This window comes from Diceros bicornis, chromosome 28 (genome assembly GCF_020826845.1).
Source record: "Diceros bicornis minor isolate mBicDic1 chromosome 28, mDicBic1.mat.cur, whole genome shotgun sequence".
In the NCBI taxonomy this organism is placed as follows: domain Eukaryota; kingdom Metazoa; phylum Chordata; class Mammalia; order Perissodactyla; family Rhinocerotidae; genus Diceros; species Diceros bicornis.
The window spans coordinates 40,622,249-40,645,477 of NC_080767.1; the positions used below are offsets into that span (position 1 = coordinate 40,622,249).

The window sequence follows — 23,229 nt, forward strand, 5'->3', positions numbered from 1 at the left end:
GTCTGCTCCCCAGAGACGCACCCACAGCCTGCCCCCCCAGCAGCACACGCAGTGCTGTCTGCCCCCGCCCCCCAGCAGAGCACCCACTCTTTCTGGAGCAGCCGCTGTGCCAGCTGGAGCCTGTGGAGAAATGGAGGAGACAGAGTGGGCACAGCAGGCCGCGGAGAGAGTGTCTAAACACAGGGCTATTTGGGGCTCATCTTTTGTTCTTAGTTTGGAACTGGTCTGCCCTCCAGCATTGGAGGAACGGCTCCCTGGGCCAGGCCCACAACAGCGAGGTCTCATTACTCACTGGTCACCCCAGAAATGACCTCGGGGCCTCAGTCTGCCCATCCGTGGATGGGGTGGCACAGGGCTTATCCGTCAGCAGTGCGGAGACAGGACCAGACAGCCCGCCTGGTGGTCAGCCCGGTGCCTGGCTGAGGGCATCTGAAAGGCCTTTTGGCTACAGGGAGAAGCCGCTTTCCGGACAGCTCTTCTGAGACGATTCAGAGGGAACATGGTCAGCCAGTCTGCTCCAATTCCCACTGATGATGTCCATGTGTCATTAGTGCCAATTACGAGAGCAGGGAGGCAAAGCGTTTGCCCGGGGCAGGGGCTGGTGGGAGGGTCAGCGGGACAATTGAATTCCCCACCAGACAAATATGATTACCGGGGCAGCCTGGACCCACCCCCTGGAGGGCCCGGACATAAATGGCCAGGTGGGGCGGCCAGTCTCACCCAGCCATGCAGGTCCCCAGCCCCAGCGTGCGCGAGGCGGCCTCCATGTACGGCACAGCGGTGGCCGTCTTCCTGGTCATCCTGGTGGCCGCCCTGCAGGGCTCAGCACCCCCCGAGAGCCCCTTCCCCTACCACATCCCCCTGGACCCCGAGGGCACCCTGGAGCTCTCCTGGAACGTCAGCTACGTGCAGGAGACCGTTCACTTCCAGCTCCTGGTGCGGGACCTCAAGGCCGGGGTCCTGTTTGGGATGTCTGACCGTGGTGAGCTGGAGAACGCTGACCTGGTCGTGCTCTGGACCGACGGAGACAGCGCCTATTTTGGGGTAAGTCTTTCCCCCGCCCCAGCGCTCCTGACCCCAGCTGGCTTCATCCTACACTGACCCTCCTTGACCCAGCAAAGAAGTCTTTCTCTCTCCTCTCTGCGTTTACTCTGATCTTAGCTTGTGTCCCAAGCTCAGACGTCTCAGGGACGCCAATTTGAGGATAAAATGGGAAATAGATGCCTTCCATGGTCCTCGACTGCACGCCCCAGAACCCAGTGTGCCCAGAGTGTAACCACATCAGAAGGACAGACACACCACGTAGACACACGCTGCTCCACCCGCCCCACCCCCGTGAGGGCAGACCCCACGTCCCCAACTCGCACAGACAGTGCACCCACACCCTCCACGTGGGCCTACTGGTTGCACGTGCCCAAGCCCAGCATCTGGTGTGCACACCCACGAGCACCTGGCGTGCACACCCACTGCCCAGGACGCACAGACCTAGTGCTTGCACACACGGGGATTGAGCAGGTGCCGACCACCCCCCTCCCCAAACCCCGGTGGGGAGAACAAACCCACAGAGCTAAGCGCGACACTGAAGGCGTGCTCTTGACTCCTGCCTTCAGCGTGTACCCCTGTTCTTGCCGTAAAGGGCGGAGAAAGCGGGAAGTTTCCCTTCCAACTACAGAGGCTTTGGGGCCCTCGACACGCTGAAGGGAGGTTCCTGGGGGGAGCCCAGCTGCCCCGCCCTCCCGCCCCCTCCCCAGATGGGCCTGGCCACCAGGGCCTCTCTGGGGACAAAACTCAACTCTTTCCACGAAAACAGACGCAGGAGGTTAAAACAGTTGTCTTAAGTCAGGAGGTGCTTTCCTGATCTGTGAGTGGAGGGGCTTTTACTCCGGTTAAGTGGGGAGCGCGGCAGGAGTTCCGAGCCAGAAGTCAGGAGAGGAGAGTCTGACTGGTGCAGCCAGCTCCCCGCTCCCGGCCTCGGCGTCCTCATCTGAGGAGTGGGGAGAATGATCCCGCTCCCCGTTTTCGGGTTGTGTGAGTTCACATGAGCTGCTGATGGCTGATATGTCTGGATCCTGACTGTCCTCCATCCAATCCCCCCACAGCTCTGAGGGCAGGCGCTGTGCCCATTTCACAGGGGAGGCTGGAGGCTGCAGGCTGGAGCCATTTGCGGGGCCACCCCGTAGGACGTGTGGAGCCTCCTGGTTGGGGCCCAGCTCTGGCCCCTGGGCTGCCTGCCTCCTGCACACAAGGACGGTCAGTGGCTCAGGGCGTCACGGCCGAGAAGGACCTGGGGCAGCCCCGGTGGTGAGCCGTTCCGGGGGAGCAGCTGAGCCCCTGAATCAGGGGGATTAGCTCACCCTCCCGCGGGCTGCGAGATTAATTTGCACAACAAATTCCTGTGCAAACAAATGTCAGACTTCTTTTTCCCCCTTTAGCAATATGTTCAACAAATACATTCTAGATTTCCAGCTGAAGGATCACAAGCTAACTTTCTGCTGCTGTTTAAAATTAGTCCCTCTGCAGATCTCAGTGTCCCCCAGCAGGAGCTCAGTGTTGTGTTTTTCTCTAGGGAAAACTTTGCAAAATCTTTTGCAGGTTTCCTTTTTCTCAAGAAAATTAAGAAAACATGCTTTAGCCCTGCGTGCAGGGTTAAAAAAATTCTAAGGCCAGGGATGAGTGGTGCTCCCGAGTGGGACCTCAGGCCTGCCTGCGGGGGCCCTTCCCTCCCAGCCGCCTCCCCGGGTGGACTCCTTTCCCTGCACTAGCCTGGAGCCCCCAGGTCACTGAGCCTCAGAGCCAGCGGGGGAAAGCAGCTGGGGTAGGGGAGGGCAGGGATCGGGCCACATCTGCCACCCACTAACATCCTGGGAAAATGCAGCAGGTCTGTCTCCTCCCGGGCCTCAGTTTACCCTCTCCAAGCAAAGCTGGGACGAGGAGGAGGCAAGCAGAATGCCTGGTGTTCAAGGCAGTGCTCACTCTCGGGGATGTGCAAGTGCAGGGCGGGCACTGGGTTTCTCGCTCACCTACCCCACTGCAGCCCTGTCTCCGTGTCTCCCCTCTCCAAGGCTCCGTGGGCTGTCACGACCCCTCCCTCCACAGACCAATGGGAACAGTATTTGTAAAGGCCCCTGTTGCCAATTGCGGCAGCTTCTTAGCAATACAGACCCCTGGGTCGCACTCAGAGGTCTGGGAATCTGCACGGCCAGTCAGTACCCGTGAGTCCTGGTGGGCACTGGCGAGCCCTGGTTCAAGGCTGCAGAGGAAGCGAGTGGACTTATACTGTCTCCAGGCAGACACGGAAATGGGGAGTGAACCCCCAGCCCTGGGCAGAACCCCTGGGATCCACAGCGAGGGAGGCCCAGCAGCCCCCAGCTCCCCTAGGTGTGTCCCATGAGCCCACTGTGGGATGCCAACCTTGACCTCTGGCCGTCCGGCTTGGCCCTTGTGCTCAGAGCCCACACGTGTCTCTGCAGGATGCCTGGAGTGACCAGAAGGGGCAGATCCACCTGGACTCCCAGCAGGATTACCAGCTGCTGCGGGCACAGAGGACCCCGGAAGGCCTATCCCTCCTCTTCAAGAGGCCCTTCAGCACCTGTGACCCCAAGGATTACCTCATCGAGGTGGGTGGTAGCCCGAGTACCCGGGAGATCGCGGGGTGCGTGGACCACTGCCCATGCTGGGGCTGTGTCCCTGGGCCAGTCACGCACAGATAAAGCCGAGGAGGGATCCCAGAGGTGGCAGGTGGGGACACAGCCGTCGGGGAGAGACTGACTCTGCTGTCAGCCTCTGCTCCCTCCAGGAAGTCCTCTTGGTGGGCACGAAGCCGACAGGTTTCTAGACGCAGGTCTTGCCCTGAAGCCTCTCACACTGGGATTGGGGGATCTTGCTCCTGAGTGTCTCTCTCCTCCTGGTGATCATCTTCAGGTGGAATTCTGGAAAGAGCCCAGGAGACCTGGCTTCCCAACCTGGCCCTGTTGCCAACTTGCTGTGAAGCTCTGGGCAAGTCCCTTCCTCCTCTGGGCCTCAGTTTACCCATCTGTAAAGTGAGGAAGGGAACTAGATGATCCGTAAGGGCCGCCCAGCTCTGTCTAGGAGTTCATGGCCACAACAGATCCAAAAAATCCTTAGCCTTGTCACGTGCTCCAAACCTCCAGATAGAGAGAAACAACCCACCTTGCCCTTGAAGACAAAATCCTTTTAACTTTCTCGCGCACTTTGACATCAGTCCTCTTGTGTAATCTTTACGGCATGGCAGTGACACGGCTGGCAGTGTGCCAGAGGAAGAAACTGAGGCCCAGGAGGGGAAGGACTTGTCCAGAGGCTCATGGCATGTGGGGGCAGAGCTGGCGCCGGAAGAGGTGTCCTTCCAGCAGGCCATCTGAGTCCTTGCCGTCCTGGCCCACCTCCCCAAGGGTGAGGCAAGGGCAGGGGCTCTGAGACGCCCTCTGCGGACAACAGCTCGCGGGGTCCTCAGGTTTATGTGGCCAGAAACTCAGAGCACAAATTAGCCGCCCACCACAAATATGAACACACAGGAACCACGGAAGGCATTGACAGTGCCACATCCCACACATGGATGCGAGTTTACATTCACCGCCGCACGTGCGAGAGCCAGCCCCAGCCCCCTGCCCCCTTGAGTCTGTCTGCAACCTCTAGCTCAGCACTGGCTAGAACTTTCTACATCTGCATTGTCCAACCCCCATAGGGCTGGTGGCCGCTGTATCAGACAGCACAGCTCTACGAGTTCATTGTCACTGTCGAGAAACCTCAGTTTGACTTTTTTCACTTCATAGAGGTGTTGACTCCTCAGGCTCAGCTATTGACTGGACCAGAGGAGATGACCCACACTTTGTCCCCAATGCCCTTGGGGGTGGTAGAGGGAACAAATGCCACAGATGGACCAGCTGGCCCTGGCTCACAGCGGGGGCCCAGTATTCCCCAGCTGAATGGACGCGAAATGAAAGGAGATAGAAGGTATTTAGAAAGACAGTGTATTTGATGCCTGTCGCAAATGGCGGGCTCTGGGTGCAGTGGGCCTGGGATTTAATCCTAGCTGGGTCCATGTGTAGCCGCAAAGATCCCTTCCTTCACAGAGATGAGAACCAGGCTTGTCACCTGCCAGGCAAGGGTGGGCAGGGACCTGGCAGGCCCCAGTTATCAAGGAGCCCAACTCTGGGGGTCTGAGTGTGTGAGAGACCGGGCCCTGTCTCGGTTGCAGGATGGCACCGTCCACCTGGTGTACGGGATCCTGGAGGAGCCGTTCTGGTCGCTGGAGGCCATCAACACCTCGGGCGTGCAGACAGGGCTGCAGAGGGTACAGCTGCTGAAGCCCAACATCTCCATCCCGGCCCTGCCCTCGGACATGCGCACCATGGAGGTCCGCGCCCCCGATGTGCTGATCCCCGGCCAGGAGACCACGTACTGGTGCTACATCACGGAGCTTCCGGAGGGCTTCCCCCGGCACCACATCGTCATGGTACGTAGGGGTCTGGGACCCAGGTCCTCGTCCAGCTCTGCTTTCCGCCCAGCGCCTCAGAGGCCTGCGGAGAGCTGTCCCTGTCGTCGAGAGCTGTCCGTGGTCCTGCTTGAACCAGGTGTCCTCTTACTGCCTGAACTCCAGCTGGGCCACACACACGCTCTGACCCCCATCGCCCTGCTCGCTCACCACCCTCCCAGGGCCTCTGTGCCCCCGCTGCCCAGCCTGGGCCAAAGGCAACTGATGTCTTGATTTCTGTGTCTTCCCCTGGCCTGGATCGGCTGTCTGTCTCTCTGTCAGGCCACCTCCCCCTTCACAAAAAACAACTCAACTCAGAACTCTGTAGCTCTAAACGCCCACGGGGAGACACAACAGAAACGACAATAGCTGTTGAATGTCCAGTATTTGCCTGGCCCTATGGGAAGGCGAGGTGGATCACCCACTCCGTCACCACAATAGTCTGCACGCAGTGCTAGGTATTATCATCTGTTTCCAGCAAGGAAGTGCAGCCCAGAGAGGTTGTGTGAGAGCCCCAGGGTCACACAGCAGGAAGTGGCCAGCCTGACTCATGGCTGCGCCTGGGCCCCTGGGATCAGGCTCAGCCTTGGACAGCCTCTGTGTCCTTGTCCATCCACTACCATGTCCGCATGAGGACAGCTGCCTTCCTGTCCCCACCTTATCAGGAAATGACTTGCCTGGGTCCCCCATTCCTTCGCTCTGGAGCTCGTCATGGGCTTCTGGCAGATTCTGCCTGGTTCCAGGTTGGTTGCTCCACCCTCAAAACCCCGAGCCCCAGAAGCGCCCCTGGAAATGGCCTCGCTCCACCCTCCCATTTTACAGATGGGCAAGCAGAGGCCCATGGAAGGGGGCTGCTGGGCCAGAGCCCCCCACGGGTGTGAGCAGGCTGGTGGGTGGGTGTCCCCGGCCCGGGCTCAGCGCCTGTCTCCCGCCCCGCAGTACGAGCCTGTCGTCACCAAGGGCAACGAGGCCCTGGTGCACCACATGGAGGTCTTCCAGTGCGCCGCCCAGTTCGAGAGCTTCCCCCAGTTCAGCGGGCCCTGCGACTCCAAGATGAAGCCAGACCGCCTCAACTACTGCCGTCACGTGCTGGCCGCCTGGGCCCTGGGCGCCCAGGTGCGTGCCCCGCCGCCCCTCTCCCCCGTCCCCCGCCTCTCTGAGAGGCCCCAGGGGTCCAGAGGGTGCTCACGAGGCCGCCAGAGAGGCCCGTGCCCCGAGCAGCCCCCTCGCCTGTGCGTTGTCTAAACTCCACTTCTTCTGAGCCACGAAGGCTTCGTCCAGCCTTTGTCAGTTCTATAAAAATGCAGAAGCCCCATGAGCTTATGTTCCCCTTGGGTATCGACCTCGTTTCCCCCCTGGACTTGGGGGCTTTGTGCACAGGGTGGTCCTGGGGCCAGCTGGTGGCAGGGCTGGTTGATGTGGCCTCCATGGGCTGCATCCGGGGGGTTTTCGTGGGCTTCCTCCACCCACCCAGAGGAGGGCCGGGCGGGGCTGTGCAAGGGGCTTGGGCGGTGGGCTTGCCTGGGGACACCAGCTCCCCTCACGCCCTGACATCCGTGGGGGCTGGTAATGAGCTGCCCGTCAGCCAGAGGGCGTCATTCTAATTTGGCTGCCCCACCAACACCACCCACAGCAACTCAGGCCCCGACAGTTGGGTGGGCTCGCTCTGACCCCGTCTGGGACGCCCCTGGTGACACACCAGTCTGTCTGCCTGGGGTGCGGCACCTAACGCCTGACACCCCTCCTTCCCCCGCCCCTCAGGCCTTCTACTACCCGGAGGAAGCTGGCCTTGCTTTCGGGGGTGCCGGCTCCTCCAGATTCCTCCGCCTGGAAGTTCACTACCACAACCCGCTGAAGATAAAAGGTAGGGAGCTCTGAGCGTGTGGCTTTTCCGTCCCTGCCTCCGTCCTCTCCTCCGAAACCCTTGGCCTCGGCCATGTCGAGCCAGGAAGATAACTGGGGGTCTGTTCAGCACTGGACCCCCCTCTCCAAAGTCTCGCCTCCTTGTTCTACCACCCCTCGCGGAGCGTGTCCCTCTCGTGTCTCTCCTTCACTCTCCGTCTCCCACCACTGCGGTGGGTGCCCCGGGCTGGCTCCTTGCTGCACCCCGGACAGCAGGGGCTCAGCACCTTCTCCCGTCTTCCTCGTAAACACCCACTGCCGTCAACGTGGCACTGTCCCAGGCGCCACCCCCGGGAAAGGCAGGTGGAGGTACCTTGCACGCCCATTTGGCAGATGAGGAAATTAAGGTCCAGTGGTGAAGGGACCCCAGCGGGGCCGTGAAGTGGGCAGGCGGGGCCAGGGGTCTGGGCCCGGGCCATCTGCAGGGCCCGGGTCTCGCAGCCCTGCGATGGCTGAGCCCACGCTGGAACCAGGCAAGGCTGGTCTGACTCCAAAGCTATGAAGAATCACAGAGGTGGCGGACCCCTCTGAGTAAATGCAGCCCCCCCTCACACTCCTCCCTCGCTTTGCAGCACCAGCCAGAGCAGAAAGCTAGTGTTAGGGCATGCTAACCAGTGGGTTCAAGGGCAGCAGGGAGAGGCCTCTGGCCAGAGCAGTGTCCCATGTGCCGTTTCCTGGGAAGTCTGACTTCTCTGAGGCTGCTCAGACCAGTAGCTGCCCCTCATCCCGCCTGCCCATCCCCGACAGGGTAACCCGCCAGCACCACCGCGCAGTGCCTCTGCTCTCCCCAGAACAGGCGGGGCCGGGACAGGGCACCTGGCAGGTGGCAGGAGGCAGGGCATTGCAGAGCCAGTGTGGTCCCTGCCCAGAACCCATGCTCCGGTGGCCTGACCACGGGCAGGCACTGCCCCCGGGACTGTCCTCAGCAAGGGAAGAGCCCTGGCTCAGTTGGGGGCTTTTCCGGCTCTGAGCTTCCCACCTGCTTCTCCAGACACTTCACAACAGACTACGTTCCTGCGGTGAGTGTGAGTGTGTGATGGGGTTTCCTATCCACGTGTTCTGTGTCGGGGACAGCACACGCGGCTTGCTCACAGGGCCTCTCTAACCAACCCCCCGGAGTGGCGCGGAGTGCCCAGGGAAAGGATCTGGGCATGCGTTTGAGCGTCCGGTCAGCTCAGAAGGGCTGGGCAGGGGCGAGGACCCCTCCAGTTGACCTCCTGTTTTCCCTGCGCGGTACCCACGGCCTAAGAAATGCAGATGCAGGCTCTTCACTCGTCAGTATGTACTGAAGGACGCTCAGGCGACGTTGTTCCAGGCTCGGAGGGGAGACTCGAGATGAGCACGACCCATCCATGCCCTCAGAGAATTCTGGAAGGCAGAGAAGACCCACACTCACACCTGCGCACACACATACACACACACACACACTGGCAGGAAGCAGCCAGGCCTTTAGGAGGGAAACACAAGCAAAGTGCAAGAAAGCATAAGAGGAGGATCCATGTGGTCTGGGTGTCTTCCTGGCGGCATATGACCTGGGCCTTGGAGGACGAGGAGAATTCTCACAGCGTAAGCTGCCAGGTGTCGCATTCCAGATCGAGGGAATCGTCTGTGCACAGATGAGGAGGTGGTGAATGGAGACCATGTCCCGGGAACATGGGCGGTCCCGTCTGGCTGCAGAGTAGGGGATGGGAAAGCCAGCTGGGGGCAGATAGTGGGGTCTGCTGGATCACCCTGTGCCTGAAGGTGCACAGCCAGAGTCGGTCTTTAGGATGGCCATGCCAGTTGATGTTGTATCAGGAACTGAAAATATTTCCCTCTGTCTGTTGCACCAGCATCTTCCACTGTATAGCCACGTATTTGTCTTCTTCTCATTCTCTCTTAAAAAAAAAAAAAAGAGGGCCGGCCCAGTGGCACAGTGGTTAAATGCACGCACTCCGCTGTGGCGGCCCGGGGTTCACGGGTTTGGATCCCGGGCGCGCACTGACACACCGCTTGCTAAGCCATGCTGTGGCGGCGTCCCGTATAAAGTAGAGGAGGCTGGGCACGGATGTTAGCCCAGGGCCAATATTCCTCAAGAGAAAAGGGGAGGATTGGCATCGGATGTTAGCTCAGGGCTAGTCCTCCTCACAAAAAAAAAAAAAAGAAAAAGACATATTTTTACTTGTGTAAGTGAGGGGCGGAAATAGCCTGAGATAAGAACACCAGCTCCAGGCTGGGTGTCAGCCTGTCCCTTCCCAGCTGGGTGACCCTAGGTGGGTGACCATGCCCCCTGCTGTGTTTGCTCACCTCCCACAGCTGTTCCGAGGCTGGGAAAGCTCCCCCACGTAACGCTCCCAACCGAATGTGGGCTGCGAGCGACTTTCTTCCTGGCGGCATAACTAATACTTTCTGCCGCCGTTGAAATTATCTACAGTGTGCACAGAGAGGGGCATAAGTCAGCCAGGACCTTAGCATGATACAGGATTTATTGCTCATTTAAAACCTGAAAGCAAATGGATTTTTGAAAACTCCTTAAGCATCCGGGAAGTCTGTCTCTTCCTGATTATCTGGTTGTATTTATGGATCCTTTGCCAAATATAAGGATGCTCCTGTCACTTCACAAATCTGGAGATGGGCCGCTTTTCCATAAATATCAAAATTCCACAATTATTTCATTATTTCATCCCCAACTGAGTTTTAACCAACCACGTCTCCCTTTTTATTATTATCCTCTGATATAATCAGCCCGGAGACATAGAGCTGGGTTTGGACAGTGCAGGGGGAGCATGGAGGAGGAGGGAGGGAGGCAGAGGTGAGAGGGGGCGCCCTTGGCTCCACCTGGGACCAAATGAGCGGGGAGACAGCCAAGTTCCCGGACAGCGCCCTGGGCTCCCATCCCAGCTCTGCTGCTTCCCAGACCTGCGATCTTGGGCGGGGTCTTCAGCTCAGGCCTCAGTTTCCTCTTCTGTAAATTTGGGAGGATGACTCTTCAGTGACACGGGCTCCCCTGCCCGTCTCCCAGCTCTACGCTACATTCCGAGGGGTTGGGCCATGTCCAGCCCCTCGTCTCTCCTGTGGGACCAGCCCAGTCCTCCGCCCCGAGGTGCTCAAGGCCTCGTCACTGACTGATTCCAGGCAGGGGTGGGGCAGGGTTGGGGCTACCAAAGATCACACGGTTGTGTGGCTTAGCCTGTGGGTGCCTGCACCCCCGGACTGCTGACCATTGTATGACCGCTGGGACGCCTGCCCAGGGAGCTTCGGGACTCTCCAATCGGCCAGCCGCAAGAAGAGGCGGCAGGCGTGGCTGGACGGCGGCAGGCAGAAGCACCGAATTCTCCTTTGGAAGAAGCCCTTGCCTGTGCACCCCGAGAGGCCCAGAGAGGGACAGTGACTTGTCTGAGAGCACACAGCACAGTGTTGACCAAGTGTGGCCTGGGGCCGGGCGTGAGCCAGGGGGCTAAACCCTTAATGCTGGCCCTGCTCCAGGGGTCCACCTCCTGCTCCGGTTTTCCCTGAGATGTCTACTCAGTAGACGCATGTCCTGGGTCTGCCTCGTTCCTGCAGGGCAATAGTCAAAGGAGCAAAGAGGGAAGCCGTCAGAAGGAGGTACCGTCAACGCTTCTTGTCAACGTCCACACACAGGTGCGCCCTCACTTGCCCATCTCTGACATGGGCCCGAGGCTCCTCTGCTGGACGGGTTGGCGGCTGGAGTTCCATGCCCTCCTCTCTGCCCAAACCATGCCTACAGGTCATCCTGTGGGCTGATTCCAGCTTAGATCCCTTTGAACGTGGAGGAAGATCATCAGAGCACTTGCAAAGCCACCCGAGGTGTTTGTAAGCTTCCCAGATCTGCTCCAGGCATCTCACCCCACGTGATTCCACAGCGGGTTTTCGGGTTTTCGTTACCTGCCTTTATCAGGTCGTCCCGCAGCGTGCAACTCGGTTTTCACAGAAACAATGGCTCTTTCTTTCCATGGAGGTATTACATGGTGCGAGATAATTGATCCTTGCAATAGACCTGCCCGGTGTAAACAGGTGTGGGGACAAAAGCCCTTGGCACACACCGCAATTGGGAGCAGTGTGGGGTGACGGGCACCGCCCCCCGGCTGAGGGCCGCTGGGTGTCAGTCTGAGGGGACGGCGGGGGAGCTGTGGGGCTGCCGCTCACCTCCGTCCTGCCCTCTCCCAGGCCGCCGCGACTCCTCGGGCATCCGACTCTACTACACGGCCACGCTGCGGCGCTTCGACGCGGGCATCATGGAGCTGGGCCTGGTGTACACGCCCGTGATGGCCATCCCCCCTCAGGAGAAGGCCTTCGTCCTCACCGGCTACTGCACGGACAAGTGCACCCAGCTGGTGAGTGGCTGGGCCTGGGCTGGGCCGGCGCTGTCCGGTTCCCCCACCAAGGTCCTGTGGGTGGCAGCCAACGAGGGAGGGCATGAGTGGCTTTAGTCCCCCCACCCTGCAGAGCTCGTAACCGTGGCTCCCACTTAGTCACAGTGCGTGCCAGCACCTCCACATGCCGCATTTTCAAATACACTTTCACTTTCTCTCCTATATACTTCTACGTGCCCTCGTATGGGATGGAAAGACAGAGTTTTGTTTTGTGTTTGAAAACAAACCGAATGGTAAACATTTGTCCCGTGACTTCCCTTTTAACTGCTGCCCAGCATCACGCAGCGTGATTTTCACTGGGGGCTTCTCCCGGGCGGGACCAGGTGAGGCCAGCGAGGGACCCAGGGCGCAAAATGCAAGTGAGCACGGGTTCTCCGGGCTGTGCCAGGGCGGGTGGAGCACGGGTCAGCCTTAGATTTGGAGCAAACAGTGGGAACCCAGCTTCCAGAGGAGCGGAAGTGACCCCCACATTCTGCGCCCTCGGTGCCCACTTGCCTCACCCAGTCGGGCCTGTGTTGAACTGTCCCCTTGTCACCAGTGTCCAGGCTGCTGTTAACTTCTCACTTATGGGAAGGTAGATTTCTAGAAGTGAAATTGCTGTGCACAGAGCACCTGACCTTTAATTTGAAGGAATCTCGAAAAATGCCTCCAGAAAGCCCATTCCCATCCTTCCTCCCACACACAGACCCGAGGTTGCCCACTTCCCCTGACTTCCCGACCCACCATATTATCAGTATTTTCTCAATCACTTGGGAGGAAAATATTTCGCTGTGGTCAGTTTGAATTTCCCTGACGATTTGCAGAGCTCCAAGATCTTTTTTTCTGTGTGCTGAGGAAGATTCGCTCTGAGCTAACATCTGTTGCCAATCCTCCTCTTTTTGCTTGAGGAAGACTAGCCCTGAGCTGACATCTGTGCCCACCTTCCTCTATTTTGTACACGGGACGCCAACATAGCATGGCTGATGAGTGGTGTATGTCTGCCCCCGGGATACCAACCCGCAAATCTGGGCCCCCAAAGCAGAGGGCTCGAACTTAAACAGTAGGCCATGGGGCCGGCCCAAGCTCGAGGATCTTTTCACTGTCTCTGGGCCATTTGTTCTTTTCTGTGAAAGTCTGCTCACAACCTCTGTCGGTTTTTCCAGTGGGCTGGTTGTTGGTCCCACTGTGGGTTTCTGGGAGTTCCTTTTATCTTACGGACATCATCGCACCGCCGGTTGTGAATGTTGTGAGCACTTCCTCCTGTCCACACCTTTGCTTCTCGCAGTGACCCGCAAGGTGCAGTTAACACCCCCACTTCCCGGATGAGGAGACAGAGGCTGCCGGGGTCTCGGTGCCAGCAGCTTCGGAGTGAGGGGTCCCATATGGGCCTGACTGACTTCTAACGCTGAAGCTCGCTTCGTGATGCAGTTACGGTGCATTTCCTTCTCCAGCGAGTGGATTCGCTGGGGTTTGTTCCTCATGCGGGCTCCCCGAGCTCCCCAGTCTTCTGACCGTTAGGCAAGCAAAGTCTTCCTGGGGCTGCAGAGAGACAGAGCTGTCGGCCTGTGCAGGGCACGCTTGCTCCTGCAGAAGATCAACTCCCTGGGTCTGAGGCCAGGGCCAAGAAATCGTCACCACACCCAGCAGCTGGCATTGTCCCCCGTGTCCCCAAAGCTGGCAAAGCCGTGTGAAAGGCTCCGTGGCCTCGGGCTGGGGCTGGGAGTCACCTCCTCGGGGCTCACTGGGAAGAGAGGCCCCGCACCAAGCAGCACGTGCTGCCGGTTGCCAGGACCCAGGTCACTCTGACCTGCTGAACTTGAGAACGCCTCTCGCCCGCCTGGAGGTCAGACCTGCCTTGTCCGGCAGTCTCCAAATGCTTCAGAGCGATGAAATGAAAAGAACTCAATTTGCTCTTCCTCTCCTTCAAACCGTGCGCTCTTTGAAAATCCCATGTATGTGGAATACTCACTGAAGGGACTCCCATGGTGTTCGGTCTTGCATCTCTGTAAGCAGATCACCAAAGGGCATGAATTCTGCAGTCAGAGGTTTGGCGTGGTCTGCACATCTTGTCCAAACAGACAAGCCAAGAAAAAGTGTAGTGTCTTGGACCGTAGGCCCCAGGATGGCGCATACCCCTCCCCCATCAGACACTAGCATCTCTGGGCCAGTGGTCAGCCTCTGGGGGCTAGAGGGGCGAGACCCAGGACCCCGTGTGTTAGCAGGCCCAGCCCCAGTCGTCACAAATGTGGCCATAAGGTTTCCCAGTCCTCAAGGGGGCCAAAAGTTATCGATAACGACAAGGGCAGGGGCAGCAGCTGGTGGAGAAAAGGCGGAAGTCAGAGACTTGCAGAGAGCACAGTGGTCTGGGGTCACTCGGCGACGGGGCGATGGGCCAGGGACTCCCTGGCCGGCAGTGAGCTGCCGGCAGTGTGGATGAAATGGAGCAGAGCAGGTGGTGTGTGGTCAGGGAGACGATGAGTTGTGAAGAAGACACTTGACAGGTGTAATCCATTTTGTGAAGAAGACACTTGACAGGTGTAATCCATTTTAGGAAATGTTCTATCCAAACAGAGTTAACATCAGGTTGGGGAAAACGTCCATTCTCTGGAAAATTCCCTCATGCTCTGATGGTAAAGGGAGGGCTGGCCCATCTCTCCATGTTGCTGGCCGACAGCTCCGATGGGCAGTGCTGTGGCTGGAATACAGGGTGACGGTGACAGCCTGTATTCCAGGGTGAAGGCTGCCTGGGGCCGTGCAGGTGAGGCGACGGCAGCTGCAGGGCAGCCGAAGGGCCTGCCGGTGCATGAGGGTGGCAGGGGCTGGACAGGACGGCCATCATTTGTGGTCCACCAGACGTGGGCCTGCAGAGCAAGGAGGCCACGTTGCGCTCACCATGGCACATGGGGGGCTTGCCTTAAAGTCTGTCGAACGAAGGCAGGATGAACTGATCCGCCTGAGGGGGCTCGAGAGAGGACCAGAGGGAAGCAGTCCATACCCGAGTGAGCCTCTGGGGCTCCGGGCCCGGGCTGCTGCTCGGGAAGACCTGGGCTCTTACAGTGACATCTCTCTTAGGGCAGCCCATTCCCCGCTAAGTTTTCTGATGGGGGATTTGACTGATCAGTGAGAAAGACGAGGCCCTGGCAACACAAACGTTCTCGGGAAGCAAACTCAGCATCGCTGTGCTGTGGCCCGTGGTCAGTGCTGGGAACCACCAAAGGGCAGTCGTCAGGGTCCCCCACCTGGTCAGCCCTGACCCTGGTGCCCCTGCCCCACAGGCCCTGCCTCCCTCGGGGATCCACATCTTCGCCTCCCAGCTCCACACGCACCTGACAGGCAGGAAGGTGGTCACCGTGCTGGCCCGGGACGGCCGGGAGAGGGAGATTGTGAACAGGGATGACCACTACAGCCCTCACTTCCAGGTAGGGACCCGCCCCGCCCCGCCAGGGCCTGCCCAGGGCACGGCTGTGGGCCTGTTTGATCTTCTCTCTCCTGATGACCATAGAAACACCCTTGTTCTGGGTTTCTTCTCCTGGGCCAGGCCCAGACCCCTGAGGAGCGCATAGCATCCAGCCCTTTCTCTCTTGATCTAAGGGAGGGACACTGGTGGTAGATTCTGGCATGTGGCCAATGGCGGGATTTGGGGACCCGGGCAGTCTGATGGTAACATCCGTCTTGGTTAACCACCTTCTTGTTCTAATCCCTTCCTGGCCAGAGGCCTAACTTAGCCAGTCTTGGCTCCCCCAGAAGGGCTGGGACCAGTGGACACCCCCAGGGGGTTTCAGGGAAGGTGGCTGGGGGTTGGATGCTCTCTCATGTCTCCCCCTTCCCTCCGCTCTACCCCCCCAGGAGATCCGCATGTTGAAGAAGGTTGTGTCTGTGCACCCGGTGAGTGCCCAGTCGGGGACGGGAGGCCGGGATGCTGGGAGTGCCATCCCCAGAGGGGAGAGAGACAGCGATGGGGGAGAGCAGAGGCCATGTGAGGGTCTTCCGAAACCACGTCCACGCAGGGCAGGGGCCAGGGCCGTCCCCTGGTGAGACTCTCCAGGACGTCACAGAGAGGCCTCAGAGGACAGGACTAGACAGCTCTCAGGGTGACGTGCGTCCACCCACCTTATCAGCCTACCACATACCCCCAGAGCTTTAGGGAGAGATGAGGGCACGAATGTCGCCGGTGGGCCCACTGACCATGCCGAAGGGGAATCCCAGGCCTGGTAGGGGCTTGCCCAAGTTCACCCTCAGGCTGGGACACGACCAACCAGCCCGCACAAGCACCTTCACCCAGGGGCCACTGCTGGGTCCTCGGGAGCCGGTTGATGACTTAGTGCCTGGCGGGCGCTGTGGCTCCGTCACACGTGGGGATGGGCCCAGTGCACCTGTTCTCCCCAGGTGGGCAGGCGCTGACGGGTGTCCGTGGCTTGGCTCCCCAGGGGGACGTGCTCATCACCTCCTGCACATACAACACAGAGGACAGGAAGCTGCCCACCGTGGTGAGTACCTGACCGCTCCCTGCTGCCTGCCGTTGAGCAGGCGCGGCCTGGGCATCCCTCCGGGGACTCTCTGCACTTTCTCGAGGACAAGTCTTCACTCCTCCCCTAGAGCATAGGTTGCTGGAGGGCGGGGTGCCCTCCCTCATTCACTCCACAGGCCAGCGGTCTCAGGGTGGGGTCCCCGGACCAGCAGTGTCAGCATCCCCTGGGAACTTGGTAGAAACACAGACTCAGGGCTCCACTCCGACCCCTGAGTTGGAATGCGGGTGGCGCCACCCAGCCATCTGTGTTTAACAAGCTCCCCTGCCTGAGTCGGAGAGCCACTCAGATAAACCCGTGTCGGCACCCGTGTGCCGACGCTGGGAGAAGGGCCTGAGGTTGACCCCGTCCCCTGGAGCACAGTCAGCCTGGGAGACAGCCTGCAACACCTGTGCAGGCAGCAAGCAAAGTCATGATAAAAGCCAAAAACCAGGTGGAGCTGGGGGTGGAGGAAGGTAAGTGAGGGCTCCAGGCAGGGGGGTGGCGTGCAGGACAGCCCAGAGGACAGAGAACATCCCCGGACTTTAGGTGCCACACTTGCAGTGGCCTGTCTAACAAACTGTTAATCAGCAAAAAGAAAGCGGCTACAGAAACCCTCATCTCTACGCTGTTTCCGTCTGGGCTTTATTGCCGACAGTCCTGTGTAATGCACGGTTGACCCTGCTCTGCAGGGACGCCACACGGATTCATTGGGCTGGACTGTGGACAGCCGGGGAGGAGGATCTGTCCGGGAAAGACTGTTTTCCAGGCTAGTTGTGCAGGCACCAACAGATGGGCGGCCACACAAGGTACCATCCAGCTGGGGCTCTTCTGCGAGTGACAGGCGATGCTATTAATAACTGTGCCCAGTCAACAGGCTCAAACCACACCTGTCCCGGGCAACTGACTCCCTGCTCCTAGATCCTGCTGGTTGTCCCCTTGATCACTGTGGCTCCCAGTAAACAGCCTGTGAATCATGAGGTTCTGAGTGGACCCAGGCTGCCCCCCGCCCCCTGAGACTCTGGTCTGTAGCACTGCTCAGCTCTGCGTTTTCATTCAACTGAAGTTTATCAAATTCCTGCTCTCAGTCTCATTTAGTTTTTTTCCAACAGCTTTATTGCGAGATAATTCACATAGCACACAATTCACCCATTTAAAGTGTGCAATTCGATGACTTTTAATATATGCACAGATCCGTGCCCCCATCCCCAGTCACTTCCAGAACATTTCAGCACTCCAAAACAAGCCCCGGATCCTTTAGCCATCCCCCCTCCACTTCCTCCCTCCTCACAGCCCTAAGCAACCCCTGATCTACCTTCCGTCCCTGTGGACTACCTCTTCTGGACTTTCAGATAAATGGAATTACGTAACCTGTGACTTTTTGTGACCCGCTTCTTTCACTCAGCATCATGTTTTCGAGGTTCATCCATGTTGGTGCACGTCGGTGCTTCATTCCTTTTTATGGCTGATAACATTCCAGTGTACGGATGGACCACACTTGTTTATCCATCACCTGTTGATGGACCTTTGAGTTGTTTCCACCTCTCATTTAGCTTTCACACCAGTCTCCAAGGTAGGAATCTTTGTATTTTCACAGGTGAGCAACAGAGGCTCAGAGAGGGAAGAAACTTGCTGGAGGTCACACAGCTGATCACTAGTGGGCTGAGCTGGGATTTAACCCAGGGCTGTGTGCCTGCAAAGCTCTTTCCACTCGCTTCCTCCCTCCCTCTGGATTTGGGGTGACAACTGCTCTGGGTCCATGGTCACAAAATCGGGGGGCAGGAGAGCTTTCCAGGCACACAGCCCCCCCTTTATGGTATCTCGAGGAGAGGCTTGGGCTATAATTACAACAGCCGCTAACGTGGAATGCTTCCCCCACATGGAGGGCTTGGCGCTGAGCTAATAACTCATCCTGTCCGCACTCCAAGCCTCTGCAGGACGCTGTGAGGCAGGTGCCACCAGGAAACAGTGAGGTGAGACAGCCAAGGGCACCCGGCTAGCAGGGAGCGGGGCTGGTCCAGGGGCCAACCCCACACGTGCCGCCTCTTGGCAGAGAGCTCCTTATGCGTGAGTAAGGCTCCAGGCAGGACCACAGCATCTCCCCATTCTCCAGGTGAGGCCACTGGGGCCGCAGGAGGGGGAGGGACTTACCGGACATCCCATCAGCAAACAGTGAAGGGGAGCCCCCCAGGCTGACCCCCACCCAGTGCTACCTCTGTGAAGGCCAGGCCTGGTGAGCACCCCTGACATCTCAGACCCCCACCCTGTGTAGGCGCCCAGGCCGACCTGCGCCCTCCGGTCGGTCTTGGTGGCTACATCACAACACCAGGCAGGATCAAGGAAGAGGGCAGCTGGGCAGCTGCCAACAGCAGATGGGGCTTCCCATGCTCTGACAACCCCGTACCGGCTGATCCGAGACAGCGGCCTTTGAAATGCGACTCCCATCCGCAGGTGGGGACAAAGGGAGGGCTTCTGAGAGCAGAGCCTGCACAGGTCAGCATTCTCTTTTGATGTCTAAGAGGCAGAGCAGTAGGAGGCATGGGAATTCATTCTGAGGCCAGGACGGGACAGGTGACAAAAGCTGAGGTTGGTCCCCTGGGGCCTTGGGAAGTGCGGGAACAACACAGGTAAAGCCCTGCCCAGAAGGTGCCGCTCCGGGGAGCCAGACAGATCTGCTTACAGGGAATTTCCTTTTTCTACCTACATTGGGACAGGGGCACTGAGGTGAGCCCCAGCTGGGCTTTTCACAGTCCTTCTGTTCTGCCACAAAGTAGCAAATGCCTTTCTTCTCTCAGACATTCCCACTGCCAGCTAAAATCCCCAGACCCACATCACAAAGAGCTGAGAGCTGGAGGCCAGACAGAGGTGGGCCTGGGGCCGCACCCCACCCCACCGGCCCTGCTGGGCTCTGAGACGGCTGTTCACTCCCCAGCTCTGCTCTCTCCAGCCCGGCTCCTCCACACACACACACACACTTGCGCGCTCGCGTGCATCCCCCTCCTCCTCCTCCTCCTCCTCCCCCTCCCCCCCCCCAGGCTGGGCTCCACCCTCACCAGCTCAGAAAGCAGGGACCCCTCCAGGGGCTTAAAGCTGACAGTGGACGAGGACTCGGAGAACCCTGCTCTGCCCACTCCCACACAACAACAGAGCCACAGGGTTGCCCTGAGAGACTTCATAACGGCCTCTGGTCACCTCTGGTCACCGTCTCCCCTTCTGGAGCCCCTGGTCCTCTCAGAGCCAAGTTCCAGAAATGACTGGTGGATGGTGCGGGGTCTGCAGCCCTCCCTCTCCAGGCCCTCCCCGGAGGCCGAGAGGATAGCTCCCGGCCCAGGTCTGGAGGCCGTGTCCCCTCAGGCCTTGCCACTACGCAATCTGGGACTCAGTTTGTGTATCCATGAAGTGGGCCCACTAACGCCCGGTCTGCTTCCCTCTGGTTCTTCTCTTCCTCACACTCGTCGCCACCTGAGCCCTGTTTGCCTGACTCATCTGTCATCTCCCTCCTGTCAAGGGGGAGAGATCCAAGAGGGCAGGGACTGGGCTCCTTCAGGACACTGCCTAGCACCGCTCAATGAATGAATGAATGAATGAATGCATGAATGCAGTGACCACACGGAAGCGCAGTGAGCCGACAACAGCACTGGAGAGGGCAGCGCGATGCTGATGGCATCTCCTCCATCTTGCAGGGCGGCTTCGGCATCCTGGAGGAGATGTGTGTCAACTACGTGCACTACTACCCCCAGACGCAGCTCGAGCTCTGCAAGAGCGCTGTGGACCCCGGCTTCCTGCAGAAGTATTTCCACCTTGTGAACAGGTGATGGTGCCTCAGAGGGTGCCTACTGTGCTCTCTGACCCTAGGCATGGCAGGGGAACCCGAACACAGAGACCCCCGTGCCCTGGTAGGCAGCCGGGGGAAATGAGGAAGCCAGGCTAAGTTCTCAGAGCAGGGTGAGCATGGGTGTGGCGACTGTACCTCCATTGCCCCTTAAGGTGCCTGTGGCAGGCATCACTAATCAATCCCCACACTCATTTCCTGCTGAGCTGGACTTGGTCTGAGAAGCCCCCTCAGGCCAGCCCTGGAGGAGCCATTCCCAACCCACCCAAGGTGGCACGAGAGATGAAGCCCATTAGCCATCGCTGGCGTGGAGGCAGGGCCAACATAGCATGTTAGGACGTCGTTGGGGGCAGCAGGGCTGGGGAGGAGGCGGCCTGAAGGCCACTCTGGGGACCCCACCACGTCTGCAGGGAAGCATCAGTTCCCTGCCCATCCCGGACCGGCTGTCCCTTCTCCACCAGGTTCAACGCTGAGGAAGTCTGCACCTGCCCTCAGGCCTCCGTCCCTGAGCAGTTTGCGGCTGTTCCCTGGAACTCCTTCAGCCGCCAGGTGCTGGGGGCCCTGTACAGCTTCGCCCCCATCTCCATGCACTGCAACAAGTCCTCGGCCGTGCGCTTCCAGGTGCGCCCTCCCACCCACCGGGTGTGTCCCCTCACCCCTCTCCGACGCCTGGCAGCGAGTCCTGCAGCTGCCCCCCTCTGTGCCCTGGGCCCTGCGGAGGACCCCCGCGTAGGACCCCCTCATGGGGTGACAGGGCCCCACTCCCGGGTGCTGGCAAGAAGCCCTCCCACGAAACGGTTAGAGAAATCAGGTGGTGACAGACAGGCCCAGACAGACAGACAGACGGCCTGCGGAGGGAGAAGCAGATAGTGGCAGCAGAAGGCGCTGCCCCCTCCCGGGCGCCATCACAATGGGAACTAATCTCGGTGGTGGGAGCAGGCGCCAGCACCCGCCCCCAGAGCCTAAAATAAAGCGCGGGGAGCGGGGCGGTGAGAAAGCAGCTGGTCTGAAGCGCGGGCTGGCTTCGCCTCCTTATCTGAGACCCCCGGGGTTCAGAGGTCTCTCATTTGTCCCCCAGCGAGCTGCCTGTGAGGCCAGGGCCGCTGCTGACTTAGGCAGCGAAGGCTCTCAGCCTGCAGATCTGGGAGGCAGAGTTCCTGGAAGCATCTGGGAGCTGGGTTCATTACTAAATCAAACATTCCCCACACCCAGGGCAGGGCTGACACCGGCCCGTCTGAGGGTGGTGTGGGGTGGACATCTGAAGTGGTTGAAAACGTGGCCTTTGATGCAGCCTTGCCGGGGAGAAATGGCTAAAAACTCAGCCTGCGCCGGGAGCACTGGTTGCTTCATTTGGGTGGTGATTGAAGTGAGGGTGGGCAGGGAGGTGGGGGCCCAGGAACTCTCAGGTGAGGACCCCAAGTAGCCACCTGGGGCGGAAGGGTAAGTTTGGTTTGAGACAAGGTGAGTTTGAAGGCAAGAACCCAACAGCTTGTTGGGAAAAGTGGCTGGGGAGGTGGTGTCCCATCTCACGCCTCCAGCCTCAGTTCACCTCCTGGCTCCTTCCTTGCAGGGTGAATGGAATCTACAGCCCCTGCCCGAGATCATCTCCAAGCTGGAAGAGCCCACTCCTCAGTGCCCAGCTAGCCGGGGTCAGAGCCCCACTGGCCCCACCGTCGTCAGCATTGGTGGAGGCAAAGGTTGAGTGGGGGGCCATTTCCTCGCTGCCCCCTCCATGCCATCCCTGTGGACTCACGCCAGCTCTGTGCACCCTCACTTTGTGAAGACCCCCATGCAACAGCTCTGTGTGCCCAGGAAGAAGGGGCTGGCCAAACCCCTGCCTGGGACCATGGTCCATTCCAGCATCCTCGCCTCAGGGACTCCTTGCATGGCTAAGAGGATCCCGTGCGAGCTCCCCGTTGACCCACCCAGGACTGGGCAGACCAAGACCCTCTCCACACCCTTTTGATGCAGAGTGAGGATAACCCGCCTCGGTGGTCTAGAGTCCAGTGCCCAGAAAGCCCTGTCCGTCTCGCTGGGAGGGGCCGGTCCTCCTGGGAATGAGCCACGCCTGGCTGCGGGGCAGACTCACCCGAGACAGCCCACGTCCCCAGCCCCTGTTGATGGCGGTTTGTGTTGGTGTGTGGCGGGTGCGAGTGCTACTTAAACATTTCCCAGCAGAGCGGCTCGTTTGTCACAGTGGGCGTCTTCCCTGCGACGGAGGCAGGACAAGCCACTTAGCTAGTTAGAGACGTGCCTGGGGAAATTGCTCCATTGCAGGGTAAATAGATATTTTCGCCCACCTAAGGGGAAACCTAACAACAACTCTCACCACTACCAAAGACGAGACGGCAAAGATCCAGACAGGAATTGGGTGCCAGCTCCTTGGGGAAGTGGAAATATTAGCCCAGATTGCTTCTCTCCACAGTGGAACGAGTGGTCAGTAGACCATCCTGGCTCTGGAATCAGACCCGTTAGAAGCCCAGTTCCACCTCTCGGTCAGGGTGTGACTTGGGCAAACCGTTTCACCTCCCTCACCTTCGGTTTTCTCATCTGTAGAATGGGGCCAGTGCTGTGCAGGTTGATGAGATGATGAAGCCCACACGTGGGCCGGCGCACAGGGAAAGCTAATGCAGGGTGGTGTTGCTCCCCCGAGAGAGAGCCTTGTCTGAACCTCCTCCCCGAGCCAGTGCTCTGCCCCATGGTGCAACGGCGACGTGCCCCACGCTTCCCCAGCCGGTCTCCACCATCCTCCCCTCCAAGCTGCCTCCCATGTAAGGCAAGTGCAGCTCTCTGATGGTTCTGCAGGGAGTAACAGATGAGGCTGCGTTCAGCCAATTCAGCAAAACGCTGCGCAGCCTCTAGGGGAGAGAGGGTGATGGATGGGCCTCCGAGTCCCCCTTACCCTCCAGCAGACGTCAGCTAAGCGGCTGCTTCTCAGTTTGTGAGCCACTTCATTACAGACAGGAATAAACAGGCCCGGACGCTCTGCACTGCGGCGTGTAAATCACGGCTTCCCGCGCCATAAGTCTCAGGGCGTGATGGCTGTGAAATGCCAGGGCCCGACAGAGGCTGGAGCGCGGACAGGCCCTTCATCATCTTTATGGCCTCAGGTGACAGGTGGAGAAGAGGCCCCTCCCCGCAAGGGGC

General features: G+C 59.3%; 1 protein-coding gene across 1 annotated transcript; it reads left to right on the forward strand.

Annotated features, from left to right (window-relative positions):
- Nucleotides 1-726: 726 nt before the first annotated feature.
- Nucleotides 727-21,784, forward strand: DBH (dopamine beta-hydroxylase). Its single transcript, XM_058524796.1, has 12 exons — nt 727-1,044; nt 3,471-3,617; nt 5,216-5,473; nt 6,431-6,607; nt 7,253-7,355; nt 11,561-11,727; nt 15,021-15,164; nt 15,592-15,630; nt 16,173-16,232; nt 19,934-20,061; nt 20,544-20,703; nt 21,653-21,784. Exons 1-12 carry the CDS (start codon nt 727-729, stop codon nt 21,782-21,784), a joined length of 1,833 nt encoding a protein of 610 aa, XP_058380779.1.
- Nucleotides 21,785-23,229: the final 1,445 nt, after the last annotated feature.

What these genes read in the sequence shown, in the direction of transcription:
- DBH (XM_058524796.1), top strand. Translation starts at nt 727, where the DNA reads ATGCAGGTCCCCAGCCCCAGCGTGCGCGAGGCGGCCTCCATGTACGGC. An exon ending in CCCGGCACCACATCGTCATG is followed by an intron (nt 5,474 to 6,430) that starts GTACGTAGGGGT and finishes CCCGCCCCGCAG; the next exon opens with TACGAGCCTGTCGTCACCAA. An exon ending in ACTACAGCCCTCACTTCCAG is followed by an intron (nt 15,165 to 15,591) that starts GTAGGGACCCGC and finishes CTACCCCCCCAG; the next exon opens with GAGATCCGCATGTTGAAGAA.